The sequence below is a fragment of the Pholcus phalangioides genome, unplaced genomic scaffold (assembly GCF_987345545.1).
Source record: "Pholcus phalangioides strain wild (caught in Gottingen) unplaced genomic scaffold, Ppha-v1.0 ptg000018l_1, whole genome shotgun sequence".
In the NCBI taxonomy this organism is placed as follows: Eukaryota; Metazoa; Arthropoda; class Arachnida; order Araneae; family Pholcidae; genus Pholcus; species Pholcus phalangioides.
This window is the reverse complement of record NW_028301611.1, coordinates 18,780,293-18,800,248: the sequence shown is the minus strand read 5'-3', so window position 1 is coordinate 18,800,248 and position 19,956 is coordinate 18,780,293. Positions and strand designations below refer to the sequence as shown.

At 38.0% G+C, this 19,956-nt stretch overlaps 1 protein-coding gene across 6 annotated transcripts in view; it reads right to left on the bottom strand.

The window, feature by feature from the left end:
• The window catches only part of LOC149071797 (spondin-1-like), a 130,903-nt gene that overhangs the window by 16,487 nt on the left and 94,460 nt on the right, over positions 1-19,956 (bottom strand). For 4 of the 6 annotated variants that reach the window (XM_089247959.1, XM_089247961.1, XM_089247962.1 and 1 more), the window contains exons 4-10: positions 18,306-18,379; positions 16,623-16,751; positions 14,686-14,837; positions 9,766-10,020; positions 8,340-8,562; positions 3,981-4,146; positions 3,536-3,719 (exon numbers count right to left, since the gene is read on the bottom strand). In XM_089247959.1, coding sequence (XP_089104085.1) covers positions 3,536-3,719; positions 3,981-4,146; positions 8,340-8,562; positions 9,766-10,020; positions 14,686-14,837; positions 16,623-16,751; positions 18,306-18,379 — 1,183 coding nt within the window. The remainder of the gene's footprint in view (positions 1-3,535; positions 3,720-3,980; positions 4,147-8,339; positions 8,563-9,765; positions 10,021-14,685; positions 14,838-16,622; positions 16,752-18,305; positions 18,380-19,956) is intronic. The other 2 variants (XM_089247960.1, XM_089247964.1) reach the window with 1 other exon arrangement.

Here is a 19,956-nt window from a genome sequence, read left to right as displayed (position 1 = left end):
GAAAATACTTTTTTTGGAATCAGCAGACTGATAATACTACCTATTTTAGTATATTGTATATAAAGGCCCGTTTACACGAGGCAAGCGCTTTAGTTGGTAACTTAATTTTTAGTTGCCAAATACGATACAATGTATGCAGACGATAAGGGCTGTTTACACGGCTTTAGTTGGCAAGTGCGCAAGTGCATAAGTGATTTAGTTGGTAAGTGAGATAAGAACGGTTCTATTTTTTCCGGTTAAGTAGACCTATGCGCATGCGCCAGTGGGCGTGACCTGCCGCTCTGGAGGGGTCTTTTTGCTCTCTCACGGAGGGGTTTATTTTGATCTCAAGCGTGAACCTGTTCATACTCCGTCGTCTCCTGAAGTTTCTCTAGAATTCCGCCGAAATATTGGATGGTGAGGTGGCCAGAGGACACAATCTTCAAGTTTATTGAAAAATATCTCCGCCATGAATGTTTGTTGAACTATAGAAATGGAAATTACCTTGTTTAAACAAGCTAAAATTATTCGATGTTGGGAAAAGCTATGGAATATTCTGTCGACGTGATGTCAGGAGTTATATATTTTTGAACCTTCTATTTTTTTCTATCTGGTGGGGAGGATTGATATATTAAAAACTGGAGAGGGGGGTTTCGAATATTTCTCTCGTCCAGAACGAATTTGCTGCCATCTGTTGTAAAAATACACGATCAAATATTTAACATAAAGATATCATCTCTATAGATTAAATTAAAAAATAATAATGATTTCGAAAATTTGAAATCATTTGGAAATAATTTTTGTTTAATGAATTTTTATTATTTAATTTTTAACCCTTAGAATTTCCTACGAATGCCAAGAATCTTCTCCCGTATTTTCGGCTTACGTAATTCATAATTATCTCCTCTTTAACATCGATTAAAATATCATATAATCGGTATTTACAACTTAAAGGAGAAATAGAGAAATCTTATATTTCTTCTCGATGACTTACTTAAGTTTATAATATGTTGTGTATTCTTTTTTCCCCTGTGGCGTCATCTCTAGCCCCCCTTACGTGGGTGCAGAGGCGAAAAAAGGGGACAAGCGAACTGTTTCCCTTGCGTGACCTACTTCTTGCTCAGTGTGTTGCTCTCGCGCAAGTGAGAAAAGAGTTTCTCCTTTTTTATTATTTGGAATTAATATTGTTAATCTATGTAAATAGTTTTTTAAAATTAAATGAACTTAAATATTATCAACCGTTTCTTCAATTTGAGTCAGAATATACATCGTCCTCAATGTGTATCATATAACTATACCCCCCTTGAGTAAGTGAAAATGAATAAATTTATATTCTTTAAAAAAAATATCATATAATGTGGCTCTGATCACAGTAATCGTAAGTTCTACCTGATCATCTTCATCCATCGTTACGAAAGCTATGAGCTTTAAAAAAAGCACCTCTCTGAATGCCAGATAAATAAAAAATTATTACTATTATTCTCCCGCGCGTTGTGCGTCTGTCTCTCTCCGTGGATTTGAGTAGACTGAAGCGCGCATGCGCTAACTGCGCTCACCTCCGTAAAAATTATCCAATGAGCGCCTACTTACCACTTATCGTGTGGACAGTTTCAAGAAGAATCGGTAAGTTGAAATTAAGTTACCAACTAAAGCACTTGCCTCGTGTAAACGGGCCTTAAATTCAAGCAGTTCCGGTCATAATATCGACATCTAAAATCAAATTTCGTAAAAAAATATAAATCTAGATGGCTTTGTGTGAAAACTTATTGAGAGGATGTTATAGTATTTAGAAAACACCAAAGAATAAGGCAAATACACAAAAAATAATAAAAGTCCTAATGCATTTCAACACCAATGGGTGCTGTCTTCAGAGGAAAAATGTAACTACTAGTTTCGCTGACCGAGTTTCCCATTTGGGTTGAATACCAAATCTTCACGCTCGGTTGCTCAGCGGAAGAAGTACGTCTGTTCACTTCAAACGTCGTGGTCAGAATGAAGCTGTTAGCCTGCGTGAGATACTATTCAACCCAAATGGGAAACTCGGTCAGCGAAACTAGTGGTTACATTTTTCCTCTGAAGACGGCACCCGTTGGTGTTGAAATGCATTAGGACTTTTATTATTTTTTGTGTATTTGCCTTATTCGTTGGTGTCTTCTAAATATTCTTGGGCAAAGTGGACCAACTCTTCTAGGATGTTATAGTGTTGAGTAAAACGAAAAATCATGAAAAATTGAATGGTAAAACATTTTTTACACCTGAAAGCACGTTTTTGTATTTTTTATATTTTTGAAATCTTTATTTCATGTGAAAAACGCGGGTTATTTGTTGAAAATATAGTTTAATCGTTACAGCGGCAATTCCGAGATATCTCGTTTTCGCTGAGAAAAAGATGTCCAAAACATATATGGATGTCATGTACAACAACCCAATTGAAAATGCAATTGCAAGCAATATATATACATGATGAAATATTATACAACGCCCTCATAAAGAATACTTATGGTTGTCTTAATCTAAGTATGGATAGCTTCTCGATTTACCCCAACATGTCATCGTATTTTCTTTAAACGTGTCAATTGTGTTACAATTTACTACCTCGCGGATGTCAGCTATTCCATTTATTAACAATCTTATGAGAGAAAAATTCCCTGCGAAATCAAAACCTAGTATTATTCCCTTAATAATCGATTCTATGGTGTCACCTTATATACTTTTTTCAAATTCATTCATGGAAATTCTCACATCTTTACCATTGAGTTTCTTATCTGATGCACTATACATAACTGTACTTCCGCTGTAAAAGCAGTCGATTGACGGTGTACTAATAATTCATAGTCCATCCTGTTGAAAATTAACAGAAAACCACTTAAAGGGTTAAAAAATTATTTGAACGTGATCTAATAGTCTATATAGCACAGAATCTTCTCGTTGTTCATAAATGTGCAAAATAAATTAAGAAAAAGATAAAAAAGTTGAATAGTGGAGTTAAAAATGAGTTTCTGAATTTTTTTTTCAAATTGTAGTTTTTATTATATTTTATTTTGCTCCGCAACTCTCTACAGCATTGTTGTGATTAAACTGACACTACTGAGGCCTGTATAGCTCAGTTCTGGTGAATGTATTTCATTGAAACTTCATGTATAGGTTATATAGACTATGGGGGGGGGGAAAGAAAACTCCAATAAAAATAGTTTAATTTTTTCACACCAGTTTAAAAAATGACACTTTTTTATTGCAGTTTTCTTTTCTTCATGGTTTACATAACGTATATACCAAGTTTCAACGCAATACGTCCACCAGAACGGGCGCTACATTGGTCTGACTAGTGTTCGCGTAATTACAACCACCCTGTATTAATAAATTGTCGAAGTCAGTTAACTAAATTTGTTTTATGAAATATCCTTTGAAATGTCGGGTTTATGGCGAAGAATACGAAGCTAGTTACTTATCAAGTCAGTTGTAACGTATCTTCAACATTCACCTGCAGGAAAATTCACACATCTCCATTACATGAAAATTAACGGGTCTAAGTTTGATATTATGCGCATATAATTACCGTAGTGTCCGCGTCGCAGAAGGGCTTCATTCCCATGCAGGTCTCCTTTTCCATGAGTTCGAGTGCGCAGGCTTTCCTGGCCCTGTTGTCCACGTAGCGTCTGCTTCTCGTCCGCAGTCCCTTGCCGCAAGTCACGCTGCATTCGGACCACTCACCCCATTCCGTAGTCCTGCAGCTGATGTCTCTGCGAATAATCATATTTAATAATATGCTGTTCAGACACACCAATAGCGATATTCATTAACTCATTCATTTCGTAAAAGCTCATCAGTTTCGGTTTTGAACATTGGCTTCAACTCGCATTCGCTCCTCGGAGGAGCAAAACTACAGAAATTAACAATTTCGAAAGTATTTAGAAATGAAAAATAATACAAAAATCATCATTTGCTGATATTTTTCGCAAAGAAATAGTTCATTTTGTGGATAAATAGATATTTTCAATTACCCGACGCAGAGGGCATCGCACTGTTGTTTCTCTAAAAGCGGTACGACGCAACTGAACATCTCAGCCTTCTGATGGTTATAGTAATATCTGGATCTCATCCTGATGCCTTGGCCACAAGTCACGCTGCAAGGCGTCCATTCCATCCACTCCATGACTCGACATTCAGCTGCATAAATAATACATTTGTAAAAAATCACAGGCAACATGTTAATATGCAACAATGAAGTAAATTCCGATGCCATGAAATCAGCTGGACTGATTCCCTCGAAGTTAGTATCCACAGAAAACCAACCTATAACCTAAAGGCAACAGGAATTTCGGAAATGTTTTTTTTCACAGAGGGAACTAAAAGTAGAGGATAGACAGTATTGTTTAAAATTGGGTTGCTGTATATTTGTTATGGGCATCTTTTTCTCAGCCACCTCATTTTGCCTGTTGTGGCGTTGTATTTGTATTTGTATTTCAAAGTAAAAATATTTTTTTTTTGTGGCGGAAATAATTTTCTGTTGGTTTTAATCGTCCCCTCACGTATCGAACTATAAAGGAAAATATGAGGGATCGGGTGAATCGCTTGGAATCTTCGCGTGCATTTAATGTTATTCCTCTATTTTCAATATGAAAAGACACGAGATGGGCTTCTTTTATCTTGAAGTGAATATTCAATTTCGGAAGAGAAGAAAAATAAATCCCTGTCTATTCAAATCCAAGACGAAAAGTGCAATTGCTTTCAAAAAATACCCTCTATATTACTTTCCAAGAATGAAAAATTCTATTCGTTGAATGAACTGTGTGACCGCTCTTTTCTATTGCGAGCAAGTAATTGTCCCTCTACTTGTGGGTGAATCGAGTAAGAAACGGGACGTACGAATGAGAATCCTTTCTGTAAAGTGGTGCTCACGTCTGAAAGAAACCAGTATATCCTGATTTTTCATGCGATATGATAGATTTGCATAGATATTCTCGAACCGTAAAGATAATCGGAACTTTGAAAAACTGGAACCGGGAATTCACGAGAAGTGTCAAAAGATCCATGATGTAAGACCCGTATGTTTTCAAGGAAAATGATTTGCTGGGAAACAATCAATTGAAAATTTTTTTTAGTTATCCTTATTGTTCTATTTCCCCCTCTTTATTTATAATATTTCCTAGGCATGCATGCAATTATACGAAACCAAATAGGTATATTGTTATTTCCATTATCATTATCTATTCCCCTTTGTTTGGGGGAAAAATAAGTTTATCGTGTGAAATTTCTAGGAGGTCGTAGAATCTCATTGGGTGTTATTTCCGTCTGCAGCATGAAAGTTTTCACCAGTCATTTGGAACTAGCTCCAAATTGTGAGCTCTTGGGAAAAATCGAGTTTCAGTTCACGGCGGAATTCGATTATCCTGCAATCACCACGGTCCTCACATGGTCAATAATGGTCTCATTTCTGGATGTTGAAGGCCTACCGGAGAGAACATAATTCACTCCCTACTCACATGCCCCCAACTTCGAAACAACTGCACTACTCTGCTATCTATGTGATGCGCATTTCTTCATCTCCGTAGTTCTGTTCAATCTTGCAGATTATTTTTACTCATGAATCACCAAGTTTCACCCAAAATTTAATACAGTAGCGTTGTTCAAGTTTTTCCTGTCAGACAACGAAATTATGACAGCGCCCACGTTTCCTCATTCAACGGCAGCCTACCGGACCGGTGACTGACAGTTTCTGTAGGCAGGAAAAAAATTCAAGAATGCGTACTATTTTTACCTGCATACGTGTATCAAACCACGCCTCCTTAGCTTCATTAGTTCACCCTACTACTACTACTAAACCAGACACATGCACCTCGTCCACATTCCTCTGCGGAACTTCTAACGAATCGGTACATGTTGGGATGTGTGAGTGTGTATATGCATAGTGAACCTTTCGTGAAGTTTGCCTCATTGTAATGCTTGTTATGTACAGTGCTGCCATCTGCAATCAATTTTTTTAAACAATGAGTTTTTTCTCAAGTCATAGAGAGCGAAGTGTAATGAATAAATAATTGTAAGGGACCATTTAAGTGTTACGTAAACAGATTTTCAGCCATTTTTGACCCCCTCCTCCCTTATCAGCAAAAGTCAGCAAAACACTGACCCCCCCCCCCCTCCCCATCCCGTCAGCCAAATTTCGTCAACAGCTCAGAATATTTCATATCTTCAAAAAGGGGTGGTTGATGACGTAAGGAACCTTCAACTTCAAACCCCTCCCCTCTCCCCTTGTCGTCAAAAGTCAGCAAATCCGAAACCCCTTCCCCTCGATGCTGAAGTAATACTTGAATGATCCCTCACGTTGTAGCCTGTTGCTCTCTGTGGCGAGAAATTTGCAACGGGTAGATCGGCTCGCACTCGCGCCTCGAAGTTGGGAACCGCAGAAAACCAACTTCAGCCGACGACCACTGCGGAGACGGTGGGGTTTGAACCCGGATCCTCGCGATGCGAGTCCGTCACTATGACCACTCGACCACCACAGGGGCTAATTAGTTCACCCAGCAAAAATCGTGGCCATATACTCTTTGAACAAACCTTGTATACATATGCGTAGATTACGATGAAAATCCGATGATGGCCAGACTTTGGACTTTGATATGCCATACATGTTTGTAGGAAACTACGATTCGACTACACCACGGTAGGGTAGGAGCTATAGCTTTTACTGGGACATGAATATCGAACACTTTCTCTTTTTCTCTACATTTATTTACCATTTGTATTTTCTTTTGGCAAAGCTGGAAAGAACGATCTTTGGGAAATGCTCACGGAACGATAGGAAGGAATGTTCCCCAAACGTGGAACAAAGATACAAAAAAAAAAAAGACAGGAATGTGAGGAATTCTGTCCTGGACGGAAAGAATTTTTATCGGTCTTTTTCGAGTGGAAAAAAAGGGAGTGAAATTCTTTGAATTTCTACGTACGATTTATATTTTTCCCGTTTTCTGGAATATTACAGTGAGAGAGAGAGAGTGGACGGGGCAAAGATCTTTATATTCTTTGTATGATGGCGTACATCTTCAATTAAATATGTATATAAATTTTTTTTTTAACAGAATAATCTAAAGCAGGGGTTCTCAACCGGTGCTCCTCGGAGCCCCTGGGGCTTCATTCATTAATTCTGAAATTTTCTCATCAATTATTAAATTATTTCGCATTAATTCTGAAATTATTTCTCATTAATTCTGAAATTATTTCTCATTAATTCTGAAATTATTTCTCATTAATTCTGAAATTATTTCTCATTAATTCTGAAATTATTTCCCATAAATTCTGAAATTATTTTTTATAAAATCTGAAGTTTTTTCATCAATTATTAAATCATTTCTCATTTATTCTGAAATTATTTCTCATTTATTCTGAAATTATTTCTCATTTATTCTGAAATTATTTCTCATTAATTCTGAAATTATTTCCCATAAATTTTGAGATTATTTCGCATAAATTTTGAGATTATTTCCCATAAATTTTGAGATTATTTCCCATAAATTTTGAGATTATTTCCCATAAATTTTGAGATTATTTCCCATAAATTTTGAGATTATTTCCCATGAATTCCGAAATTATTTCCCTTAAAATCTGAAATTATTTCCGATTAATTCTGAAATCATTTTTCATTAATTCTGAAATCATTTTTCATTAATTCTGAAATTATTTCTCATTCATTCTGAAATTATTTCCCATAAATTTTGAGATTATTTCCTATGAATTCTGAAATTATTTCCGATTAATTCTGAAATTATTTCCGATTAATTCTGAAATTATTTCTCATTAATTCTGAAATTTTCTCATCAATTATTAAATCATTTCTCATTTATTCTAAAATTACTTCTCATTAATTCTGAAAATAATTTTCCATTAATTCTGAAATCATTTTTCATCAATTATGAAATCATTTGTCATTTATTCTGAAATTATTTATCATTAATTTCGAGCTCCGACCTTCATCTCTTCGGGATCCATGTCTAGTAAGAGGTTAAGCCAGTGTTTTTCAAAGTGCGCGTCGCGACTCCTAAGGGCGTAACCAATCTTAGTTAGGGCGTCGCGATGAATTGGAAATATTATGGGCCTACTGTGTGCCTATTTATGTGTTTTGAAGTAGTTCTTTTATGAATACACAATATCTACTAAACTATGCTGGGGGTGGCGTGAGTGACCAAAGTTTGAGAACCACTGGACTGAGGCAAAAAAAAAAAATTCAAATGAAAAAAATAATGGTAAAGCTTTCATACAGTTTCTGACACTCCTCAAGCTAGTACTACTCTAAGATCAAGAGGTCTACGGGTATCTACTAATGACTAAAGATAGGACAATAATCATAATGAAGAAAAGCTACTCACGTTTTTCTGGAGGCCCTTCGGTCGGATAGGCCGAAGTAGAAAGCAGATGCTGGTCGTAGTCGTCGCAGGCTTTCTCGTAAACCCTCTGCCTGGAAACGATAAGCCTTGCGACCGGTTTCATCGGTGCTCCAGAAGAATCGTAGAACGGTGACTCGTCGGTGCTCGGGTTCGTCGAAGTGATGCGACGAATCTTCTCTTGTGGTACGGTCGGTGTACGATCACCCTGCAAATTATTCTTATTCAATTAAAATTACTCCATCGAAACAAGGCTAGACAAATCTATTGCCCGACATTAAACACTTCGAATCGACATTTATCGTTTTTTATTATATATATTTTCCTCTACCGGTTATGCAAGTGCTCCTACAGCACATGCGTAAAATTCGACAGAATTGTTTTTTTTTTTGGCAGCCATGATGCAAATGTGTAGTCAAAGTGTAAATCTACAGTATTATTTACAGTAAAACCCCTTTTAATGATCACCTCTCAGATGCGGTCACCCTTGTTTCACGGCCCTTGCTGTCGTACAAGGCTTGAGCTTGGAGGAACGTAGGTGTCTGGGGATATGATAGACCACCTCGTTGGGAAATTTGCGTGTTGTAGCCTTTGTATTTGTATTTAAAATGCCTATATATATATATAAGTATAAATAATGTATTTCGAGCCCCTGCTTAACGGTCCCTCTCAGATACGGCAGCGGACACCATTTTCATCATTCGTTCCATTGAGCTAAAACCCCCGAACAGGCACCAATAGTTTAAATTTTGGTTAAAATTATGATCACTAGATGGAAGCACAAGTTCTAATATTTGATTCACTTTTCGGCTACTTTTAAATAAAATATTTGGCTTGAAGTTTGTTAGTGTTTGGCAAATTCCGATGTCAGTTTTCTGGTTGTGCTCGTATATTTTACATGATTCCCCGCTGTTGAATCGTTTCCCTACCCCATATCCGCTCTAAACGGCTCTTCGTGCAGACTGCCAGCCGAAACAGCTGGGGGGGGGGGAAAGGGAATAGGCATTTCACTCTCTTTTATATATGGGCGGGACACAGCGACAGAATATTGATGGCTGCTGCTCGGGGTTCTGGTCAGAGAATGATAATTATGTTTTAATTACGGTTACTCATGAAATAATGACTATTGGCACTTTATAATGCCCTCTAAACGGTTTTAGCAGTGAGTTTACGGTACGTTCCGGTTTCTCAGTCGCATGATTTGGCCACTTTATCGTCGTAGACTCACGTCTGTCCAAATCCGGCACCTACCGTAAATCGGCAATGATTCTATAAGCGAGTTGAGTCGATGCTTTCGTGTTAAGTCGTTCAAACACCAGTGTAGTCTGGACATCAATTTCACACAAGAAAATGACAAGTCACATTTGGTACAAGAGTGAAAGCACAAAACCAAAAAATAAATAAAACTCACTTCGTACTTAACTCCATTGATGACACCGGCATCCCATAGGTACAAATTCATTATCTTCTCCGTGACCCAGGAGCAATTCTTCAGACACAGCTCCAGGGCACTCACTCCGACTATCCAGTCGGGACTTGGACCGAGCGTCGTCAGAAATGACATCAGGTGATGCATCCTGTCGACCCTAAACACGGCAAACGTCTTCCCATTCACATTAGGGTACCAAAGTCCCCTCGCTTTTATGATAGTACGTATCTTGTTGGACTGAAAAATAGAGATAAAAATAAATACTTTTTAATACACACATACAATCGCCCGCAAATCAAACGTGGCCCTCGGAAGGAGAGCCGGAAGTGTTTCGATCGTGAAAATTTAAATTTCTGAATCAGTTCTGGAGGTGCTCGGACCGATTCTACAAAGTTCTGCGGGTGCTCGAACACCCACATTTCCACACATCACATATTTCCACATAATTTCAGTGACCCACTACCCATTTCCAGGTCACTGAAGCGCACCGCGCTACACTTGCAGGTCTCTAAAGAGGCCTAAGACACATTTTCAGATCACTTAAGTGACCCGTAACACGTTTCGCGACCAATAAAAAACCCCTTCCTCTACAAACTTTGAGCACCCTTGCTTTTAATATAATCTTACACCTACAACAGGGCTGAACACATCCGAGGCGACTGAAGTATTGGTATTAGTGCATAATTATTTTTTTTTGGGTGGTTACTAAATTGCAGGCTGAGAGCAGTACAAAATGTTTGGGATATATGTGCAACATGGGAGAGGGTCACTACGCTCTCAAAAGCTGTAAAGAAGGACTTATATATACACTACTCAAAACAATTAGGGGAGCAAGCAAAAAAGTGAAGAAAACCGTGCGAGACAGCCACGTATTAGCATACAATGGATAGTACACGCGTATCAATGCGCAATTTGGAATTAAGCTTTAATTCTTTGAAAATATGGAAAAAACATGAAAAGATGATTTAGGGTTTTTGGTTACATGTAAACGATAAAACAAAGTACTGTTTAGACATGATGCATGAGTTTTAATAGGGCGCGTGGTCTCCTCGAACAGCTAAGACTGCTGCACACCTGTTTGCCATGGATGCGATGAGGTTATCGATCAGACTTTGGGGAATACCGCTCTACTCCTCAAGAAGTTCAATCTGCAAGTCTCGGACAGTAACAGGCGGCCTTGGTCGCGCAGCAATGCGCCGTTCAGGCGGATTCAGGTCAGGAGAGCACGCTGGCCATTCCATACGCTGTATTGTTTCAGCTTCAAGCATGTTCTCCACCAGACGAGCTCTATGCGGTCGGGCATTATCATCCTGGAAAACAAAGGAATCTCCAATGGCTCCAGCGTAAGGGATGACATGAGGTCGCAATATCTCGTCTGCATACCTTCGGGCCGTCAAAGTGCCATTCCGAATGATATGCAGGTCCGTACGTCCGCGTATGCTGATTCCACCCCATACCATCCAACCAGATCGTCTCTATTGTGACCTTTCACGAACGAATGCGGGGTTATTTCGAGTGCCCCTGTCCCTCCATACCAGAACACGTCGGGTGTCACACTCCAGGCTGAATCGGGACTCGTCTGTAAACAGCACTTGGCTCCAATCATGTTGCTCCCAACCTCGATGTTCAGCAGCCCATCTTCTTCGTGCCGCACGGTGGCGTGGGGTCAACGGAATGCAGACCATTGGCCTACGCGCATAGAGCCCTCCCTCATGAAGCCGATTACGTACTGTTTGGCTGGACACCCTTCGTCCTGTTGCCAAGAGCAACCGTCTTTGCAGCTGCGTAGCATTCTCTGTTCTGTTTCGACGGGCTGTTAACCGTACATACCGGTCATCAGTTGATGTAGTGGCGCGTGGCCGACCTTGCCCTGGCCGACGTCTAACATTTCCTGTTTCTTGGAATCGATTCCACAGCTTTGCAACAACACTTCTGGCGACTCCAACAGCGTCCGCGACACTACGTTGTGTTTGCCCGGATTCCAGTCTGCCTATAACACGCCATGCCATGGATTCAGGTAAATCACGTTGTTGAGACATCCTCAAGTCACCTTGTCTCAAAAAAAAATACTGCGCAATCGAATTTCACAGTTACGGCAGTAAAACAGACGTTTCTGCAACATCCCGATTTCTGCCCTTATCTCCTTTTTCTGGTTTTTGACGTCATGAACTTTGATTTGCATATGAAGTTTTCTTCTTCCGTTTCCTGCTAGGCTTTAAATTATGGATGATTCATTTTATGTTACTTATCGGTATACATCTTTGCGTAATTTTGTTAAAACCATGTGCTCCCCTAATTGTTTTGAGCAGTGTATTTTGGACCTTTTTCTTCGGTTGTAAATTTTTTTTTAACCGAAAAAAATTATTCTGGCACCTAGTTTTTTTCTGCGGTCTGTGACCCGCAGCCGTGACCCACAATACAGGTAGTTGATGATGGGGTATGTAGCACTTTGCGTATTGAACTGTGTTCGGTTTGTTGGCCTATTTCTCTTTCTGGAAACGCAAATATTTGAAAATAGAAAACTACAACAAGCGGAGCAGAAAATTAATAACGGGTTCTCTCGGCCAAATTACGCAAAATTCCGAGACAGAGCAGACAAGAGGGGGAGGGGTAGCAAAGGGTTATGGGGGAGAGTTTGTAATTGTGATCCCGCAGCAACTCAAGAGCTTTTGCTTGTTCCTAAGACGACGAGAGAGAGAGCAAATATTTGTCACTGCGAGATTAAGTGGATCAAACATTTGTGTGCATTCTTCGAACTTTAGAATTTTCATTACGGTGGAGAAATCGCGAATCGTTCACTGTTAAAACATCAGGTATGAGAAGAACAAAGGACTAGAAGAATGTATATATGTATATGCACCGCGAGAGATGATGTTGGGGAACTGAATTCATCATGGGACGAGTTGTTTCCTCCATCATCAATTGCTGTTCAAAGTAGAAAAATACTAAATTGTGGGAAATAATTACGATAATTTCTTGAGAAATAATTACGATCATTGCGTAAGCTGCAATTTTGTCACGAGTGCGTCGAACCAACTTTGAATCAAAATAACGATGGTGGTCATCCCACTTTACGCAGTCAAACTCGGTTATTAACGACAACGGAGATTTTTTTTCAAATTTTTTGACGCTTTAAAAAACATTTCAAATTCAAATATACAGTGTGTCCTGCAAGTCCAAATTCGACCTTTGTCTCATCAAATGTTCATCGTAGATGTATGGTCGAAGCCGCCTTTAGGGTTGTGCGAAAGGTGCGGTCGCACCGGGCCCCGCGTTGTGGGAAGCCCCGCACATACAGTAATAATAATTCCTTTCATAAAGTCTGGATTTCTGCATTTTCACCTTGAATACAATAGTTCTAGAATTTTGCATTTTCATCTACAAGGAAATAATTATGGAACTCTGAATTTCATTTAGAAAGAAATAATACTGCAATTTTCTGAACTTTCAAAATTTTTGGAATCATTTCTTGGATTTATTCTGAATTTTCATTGGTTCTAGAGTTATTTACGGCTTTTATTCTGAATTTTCATAAATTCTGCAATTATTTATTGCATTTATTCTGAATTTTCATAAATTCTGCGATTATTTATAGCATTTATTCTGAATTTTCATAAATTCTGTAACTATTTCTTTCTTTTATTCTGAGTTTTCATGGATTCTGTAATTATTTCTTTCATTAATTCTGAATTTTCATAAATTCAGTAATTATATATTTCTTGCATTTATTCTGAATTTTCATTGGTTCTAGAGTTATTTATGGCTTTTATTCTGAATTTTAATGGACCCTGGGCGGAATTAGTGGCAGATAGAGATGGGTTTTTAATGGCAGATGGAGTTGGAGTTTAAAACGGCGAACGAAAACAGTGTGCGGTGAACATGCACTGTCATTGACTCGTGTTCAGGACTGCACAAAAAAAAAAAAAAGAAAAAACGGACACAATCTTTTCATAGTGGCCGAGTGGTGTGGTGGTAAGATGCTCGTTTACCATCGTGAAGGTTGTTGTCAGGGTCCCGGGTTCGAATCCAAGGGACAGATAAGATATTTTCCCTAACGAACTCGAGGTGACCACCGATAGACATCGCCTTCACTTCCAACCCATCTCCCTAATGGCAGTAAATAGCGATATGGCCAGAGTTTGTGTTTGGTGAAGTAGTGGTTTCCACTGTGCAAATAACGAACAGAATGCTTCCAAATCGTTTATTACAGCCGTATGTATTCCACATGACCACCACCACCACAGGGAATAACACATTGGAGACGAGTCACAAATCCAGCAATGGCAGAGTACAGCAGGTCCATATACACGGTTTACAACGTCGAATTGGTGTGGATTAGGAGCGCAAGTTTTCTTATAATCATCTCATTTGCATATTTCCACCGAAGTCGCTCGTACCAGCGCCACCTATAGGCTGTCTTTTGCTATTTTTTTCCTGTGAAAAAAATTCCCGTGACCAGCGATGCTAACCCTGCAAACCGTTTTTTTCGGTTGTTATGAATTTTTAAAGTTTCTAAACTGACTTTTTGCCCACCCTGTATATTTGGTTCCCATGTTTTTACGTTACAGTTGTTTTGGTGATAACGAAGTCTCAATACTCCTAAAAAGCACTCCTAAATTCAAATGAAAACAAGGTAGCAAAGCGGGTGCACTGCTTTTGGTCATGAAACAGCCCTTATTATATAGCCCTGGTAGAACGTTTCTGTGCTTTATAGAAAAACAAATATCTTACTTTTGTGAAGCCCCCCCCCCCTTGTATACAAAAAAAAAAATCAATTTTTTCAATAAAGCTTTGTTGAGGTTCAAAAGGAAGAAAAAAAATGAATAGAAGTATCTCAACAGGTTTCATTGATTCCAGAATAAAGAAAAGTGATGCGAGATATGATCTAATCAAAGAACTCACCTCCGTTTTGAGTTCGGATTCGAGTTTCTTTGTTACGCCACTGGTGGCCGCTTCTTTGACTCCCTCCGAAGCGAGGCCACTGTATTCAAACATCCTGAAGTCACCCGTGTGCGATGCTCCGATTATGTCGGAAAAATGCGTAAACCATTCGTCTGCAAAATAAATCAATTAACAATGAAAAACTCTGTTTAACGAAATCGGTGAGAACTTAGGGGGAAACTTTCGGTGAGAACTTTCTCACCCCGAAAGAAAGAAAATACACAAAACGCGGGTTGTTGCTGAGACAGCCTTTGGTCTCAAGCAGGGTGTTGCAAAATTAATAAGGGCTCATTCGAAGAACCATTACAAAAAAAAAAAAAAATAGAAGCGGTACCCATGCACCATTTGCTGCGTTACGCTTGGAAAGATAAATTTTATTCCTTTCAGAAAAAATTTTATTAATTTGTAACTAAATGTTTTTGCGACAGGTGGCACCGCAGTCTGAAAAAAACTGGAATACAATATTTTCAAAAAATCCCGCAATTGCACCAACAAGATTGAATAGTCTCGGAAGAAAATCCGCATTGACCAGTGACTCGAAGTTTTCCGCAACAACCTGGTTGGACTGGATTGAATTCAGACGGAATTTCCGAATTAGGTACAAAGTTCGCTGATAGATGGCACTGCAGTCTGGAAACTAAAATAATGGGTGACGCTTGCATGGGTTTCTAAGAATTTTGTTTCGAGGCTACACCCTCTTGTTGCTGCAAACGGTGCGTGTTTTAAAAATATCGTATTTTTTAGTTTTTGTTTTCTCAGACCTCTGTTGCAAAAGTTTCGTCACTAATTTTGATTATACCCAGAGGTTGAAATACCTCTGATCAGACTGAATCTCTCTGATTGAAAATTTACTGTCTGTAAGCTCACGCAACATACAAAAAATGATGCATTTACATCGCAGACCTCTCCTTTTTTTCATCCATTTTTCAAGTTGCCCCGTCAATTTTGGGACACCCTGTACACTTCCGATCCTCTATTATTGCTCTTTGATGGCAGGAAAAATTTAACTGATATCAACATTATATGCGCTTACAACAAAACTGCAAGGCAGATGATGGCAACTACTGCTATTACTTAACAGTGCGTACAGATTCCTCTGCGGAAATTCTAGCGAATCGGTACACACTGGAACGTGTTTTGTGTGTATACACGCGGCTCTAATGTATTTATGTTGTCGGAGTCACGCTTGTTTCGTGTTCTCGCCTGCTTGCTGTTATCTGTCTTCCATATCTCGAAGTGAGGATGGTAAATGATTGAGTTTTCATGTCATGTAAGTATCTCTGCATGCTAGATGGCACTATATTGCGGCAACTATTAAGACTAAAAATGCGGAACAACATGACATAACTACTACACTGAAACCTCCCATAACGGACACACTCAATTAGAGGACACCTTTTTTTAAAAAATCGCTTCAATATATTTTGATACCTATTAACGGACACTCCCAGTTTGAGGAAAACATTTTGGGCTCCCACCGAAAATGTCCGTTATCAAGAGGTTCTACTGTACTATTTGCAGACATTGTTTTATCCGAGGATGACGTCACTCTAGCGGGGAGTGACACCTAAGTCGCCATCTGGTGGCATCGTCAGCAATTGTGAGCTTTTGCTTGAATTGTGTTCGACCGCCCATGTACGGTCTCGTTCAGTGCATACGAGTTCCAAGGAGAAATAGAGGTATTCGTTGCTTCCGTAGTCTTGTGGTCTAGGGCGTTTACCGTGAAAGGACGTGGGTTCGATTCCTTGCAGGGGCCGTTGAATTTACTCTTTCCAAAAATGTATCTTCACCAGCCAGCCTTTAAAAACCTCTCTATTATTGTTTTAATTTTAATTATTAGGGGTTATCAGAGAGAAGTTCATTTTGTTTCCAAAGCGTTATGAATGACAAATACGAACTTGGTGGGAAGTCCTTCGGATGAGTATGCCTTGACCAAAGGCCTTCAAAGGTCAGCTCGTACTTGGCCTCGTCGCAGGCGCAACACTCGTCGACTATCTCCGGTTGCTCGTCCTGGTTTTCCTGCTCTGCTAAAGACGAATAAGAGACAATAATGAAAAACAAAAAGAGTCATCATTTGAATCTTCCAAAAATGCCGAAGTGAAAATAATTTTAGAAAAAAGTAGTAAGTAGTTTCTAACTACAGTCGAATTCGGTTAATCCGGATTCAAAAGTCACTGGGAGGAGTTTGAATCATCCAATTAATCTATTCTCGATCCGTAGAATGACTAGAAATCGCAGCTTAAACATCAGCATACACATGGAATATTAATCATCAATTAATAAAACTTTATCATCAGTTACGAAACCTTTTCCCAAATGTTTAATAACTTATAATTATAATAAGTATAAATGATCATAGTTGCTGCATTATTTCGCTGCTCTAGAATCAGCATTTCTTGACGATATTCAAAGCCCGGAAATTTACGGAAACAATTCATGATTATCTGTTGCCAACCTGTTTTTCTAGTTTTGCTTATCATTCCCATTGTTATCAAGGAAACATACTTTCATTACGGTATTAGAATTTATACTTTTCATTCTCAGTGACAACAAAAGCCTTCAGATTTTGAATTGTACACCTTGCACCATAACTTGAACAACATAATCGGTATCAAGTTTTACACACTCTCGATGTGCAATCCAGCTGAACAATGTTAAAATGGACATTAAATTATCAAAACTTGGAGTAGAGAAAGAAAAATTTCGAACTCATATTTGTGTGTTAAATTTTTTTTTAACAACTTAATCGAGAAAAGCAAAAAGGCTGACGTCTTGTGGAATTTTTCGAAACTAAATTTGCCTTTACAAACATCATGATTTTTTTTTTCATCCAACTTCGAATTTTTAAAAAATTTGAAAATTATAAACGAGAAATGTTTACATTAAATTGAAAAGAAAACCAAAGGGGTGTTCGTTAAGGTTCGAAACCCGAATTAACCAAGCTCTACTGTAGAGGATGTACGAGCGAACTAACACTGCTCAAACGTAAGTAGCGCTCATTCTGATGGAAGTACTTTGATGAGAAACTTGGTATATATTATAAATACACCATTGGGAAAAGAAAGGTTCAATAGAAAAAAATGGAATTTTCGTCCACCAGGTGAAAAAGTGGCTCTTTTTGTCATAGTTATCTTTTTTCCCCACAGTCCAAATAACGTATATTATCAAGTTTCAATGAAATACGTCTAACACAACGGGAGCTATATAGGTCAGAGTAATGCCAATATAAATTCACTATTCAGCTTAATTTTACTGACACTACTCTGACCTATGTAGTACCTGTTGTGGTCGACACATTTCATTGAAACTTGGTATATACGTTATTTGGGCCATGGGAAAAGGATAATTGCGTCACTTTTCCACCTAGTGGTCAAAACTTGACCTATTTCTAAAATTGAATCTTTTTCTTCCTCATGGTCCATATATACTACAAACCAAGTTTCATCAAAATATCTCTATCAGAACGGGTTCCTCATGTCAGTTTATTTATAACCACCCTGAATATGCCAAGTTTTCTTTCTAAACGTGAAAATGATAGACTGACTTATCATATTTCAATGTAACAACAGGACTTACTATACCTTCCTCGCAGAGCTCTTTCATGAGACTACCCTGGTCCATGTACCAAGCATCTTTATTTTCCTGCACAGTGGCTCTGCAAACAAAAAATAAATGGAAAAAATATCAAGCGAATCACTAAAATACGATTCAGTGAAATCTTTAGGTTGAGCGAAATGGCATATAAACGTATTATAAATGTGATTGAAATATTTTTCCTGTGAAACAATTAGCTTAATTTTTGTTAATGCTTTTCAATGTTCTTTTCGGGTTCGTTGAAAACCAGAAAAATACGAGCGAAGAAACACATTAGGCAATGAAATGCGCTCTAGTGCAGGGGTTCTTAACCTTTTTCAGCGCTACCCAAAATCAACAGGGTGATCAACTTGATGACTCATCCGTCAATTCTAATTTACAAACTGTTCCCTGTTATTTCTCATTAACAAAATGTTTCTTTTACGAAATAAGTGAAAACAGTTCATGGTATGTTTAACAAGGGGGAAACAACAGGGCCGGAGCCCAGGGCTCTGAATACCATACGTGCCCCAAATTAACGAAAGCTTCCACCAATTCTGAAATTATTTCTTTCCATAAATACAGTTGAATCCCGTTATAACGAACTCCAAGAGATCGGAGAAATCGCGTAGTTCTAACGAATTTTCGTTATAAAGGAATTCCTGTTTTTTGCATTGTTCTTATGTAAACCTATTTGGGGGATTAGAAATGTTTTCGTTAAAACGAGATTCGACTATACTGAATTTTCATTAATTTTGGGATTATTCATTTCCTGCATTCTAAATTTTCGTTAATTCTGGAATTACGTATTTCTTTTATGAGAAAAAAACCCTCATTATATCGAGGGCAATTATTCATTCGTTTTAATATAATTTTTCATTAATTTTAGAATCATTTTTCATTATCTTTAGAATCATTTTTCATTATCTTTAGAATCATTTTTCATTATCTTTAGAATAATTTTTCATTATCTTTAGAATCATTTTTCATTAATTTTAGAATCATTTTTCTCTCTCATCAATTTTAGAATAATTTTTCATCATTTTTCTCTCTCATCAATTTTAGAATAATTTTTCATCAATTTTAGAATAATTTTTATCAATTTTAGAATAATTTTTATCAATTTTAGAATAATTTTTATCAATTTTAGAATAATTTTTATCAATTTTAGAATAATTTTTATCAATTTTAGAATAATTTTTATCAATTTTAGAATAATTTTTATCAATTTTAGAATAATTTTTCATTAATTTTAGAATAATTTTCCATTAATTTTAGAATGAGTTTTCATCAATTTCTAATTCTCAAGAGGTCCTCAAAAATGTCTGAGTCTCAGTCCAGGCCGCTAGAGCTTGAAGCGTTAAGACGCCCCTGAAACCATAATGTAACGAACGGATTTATCGTCTGATTGTAAGTGGACTCGTACGACCCATCTCAGGAACCCTTACAACCCTAGTTTTGGTTGTCGCGACCCATGGGTTAAGAACCCTTGGTCTAACGCATACGTGCTCAACACGCCCACGGGTCAAATGTGGCCCTCGGAGTCAACAGCGATCTCGGACATAATTTTGTAAAAATGAACCAATTCCTGTCTCCACTCAAACGTCCCACGGCAATTTTACAAATCATTCAAGTAATCGGCATTGCTGTTCCAGATCA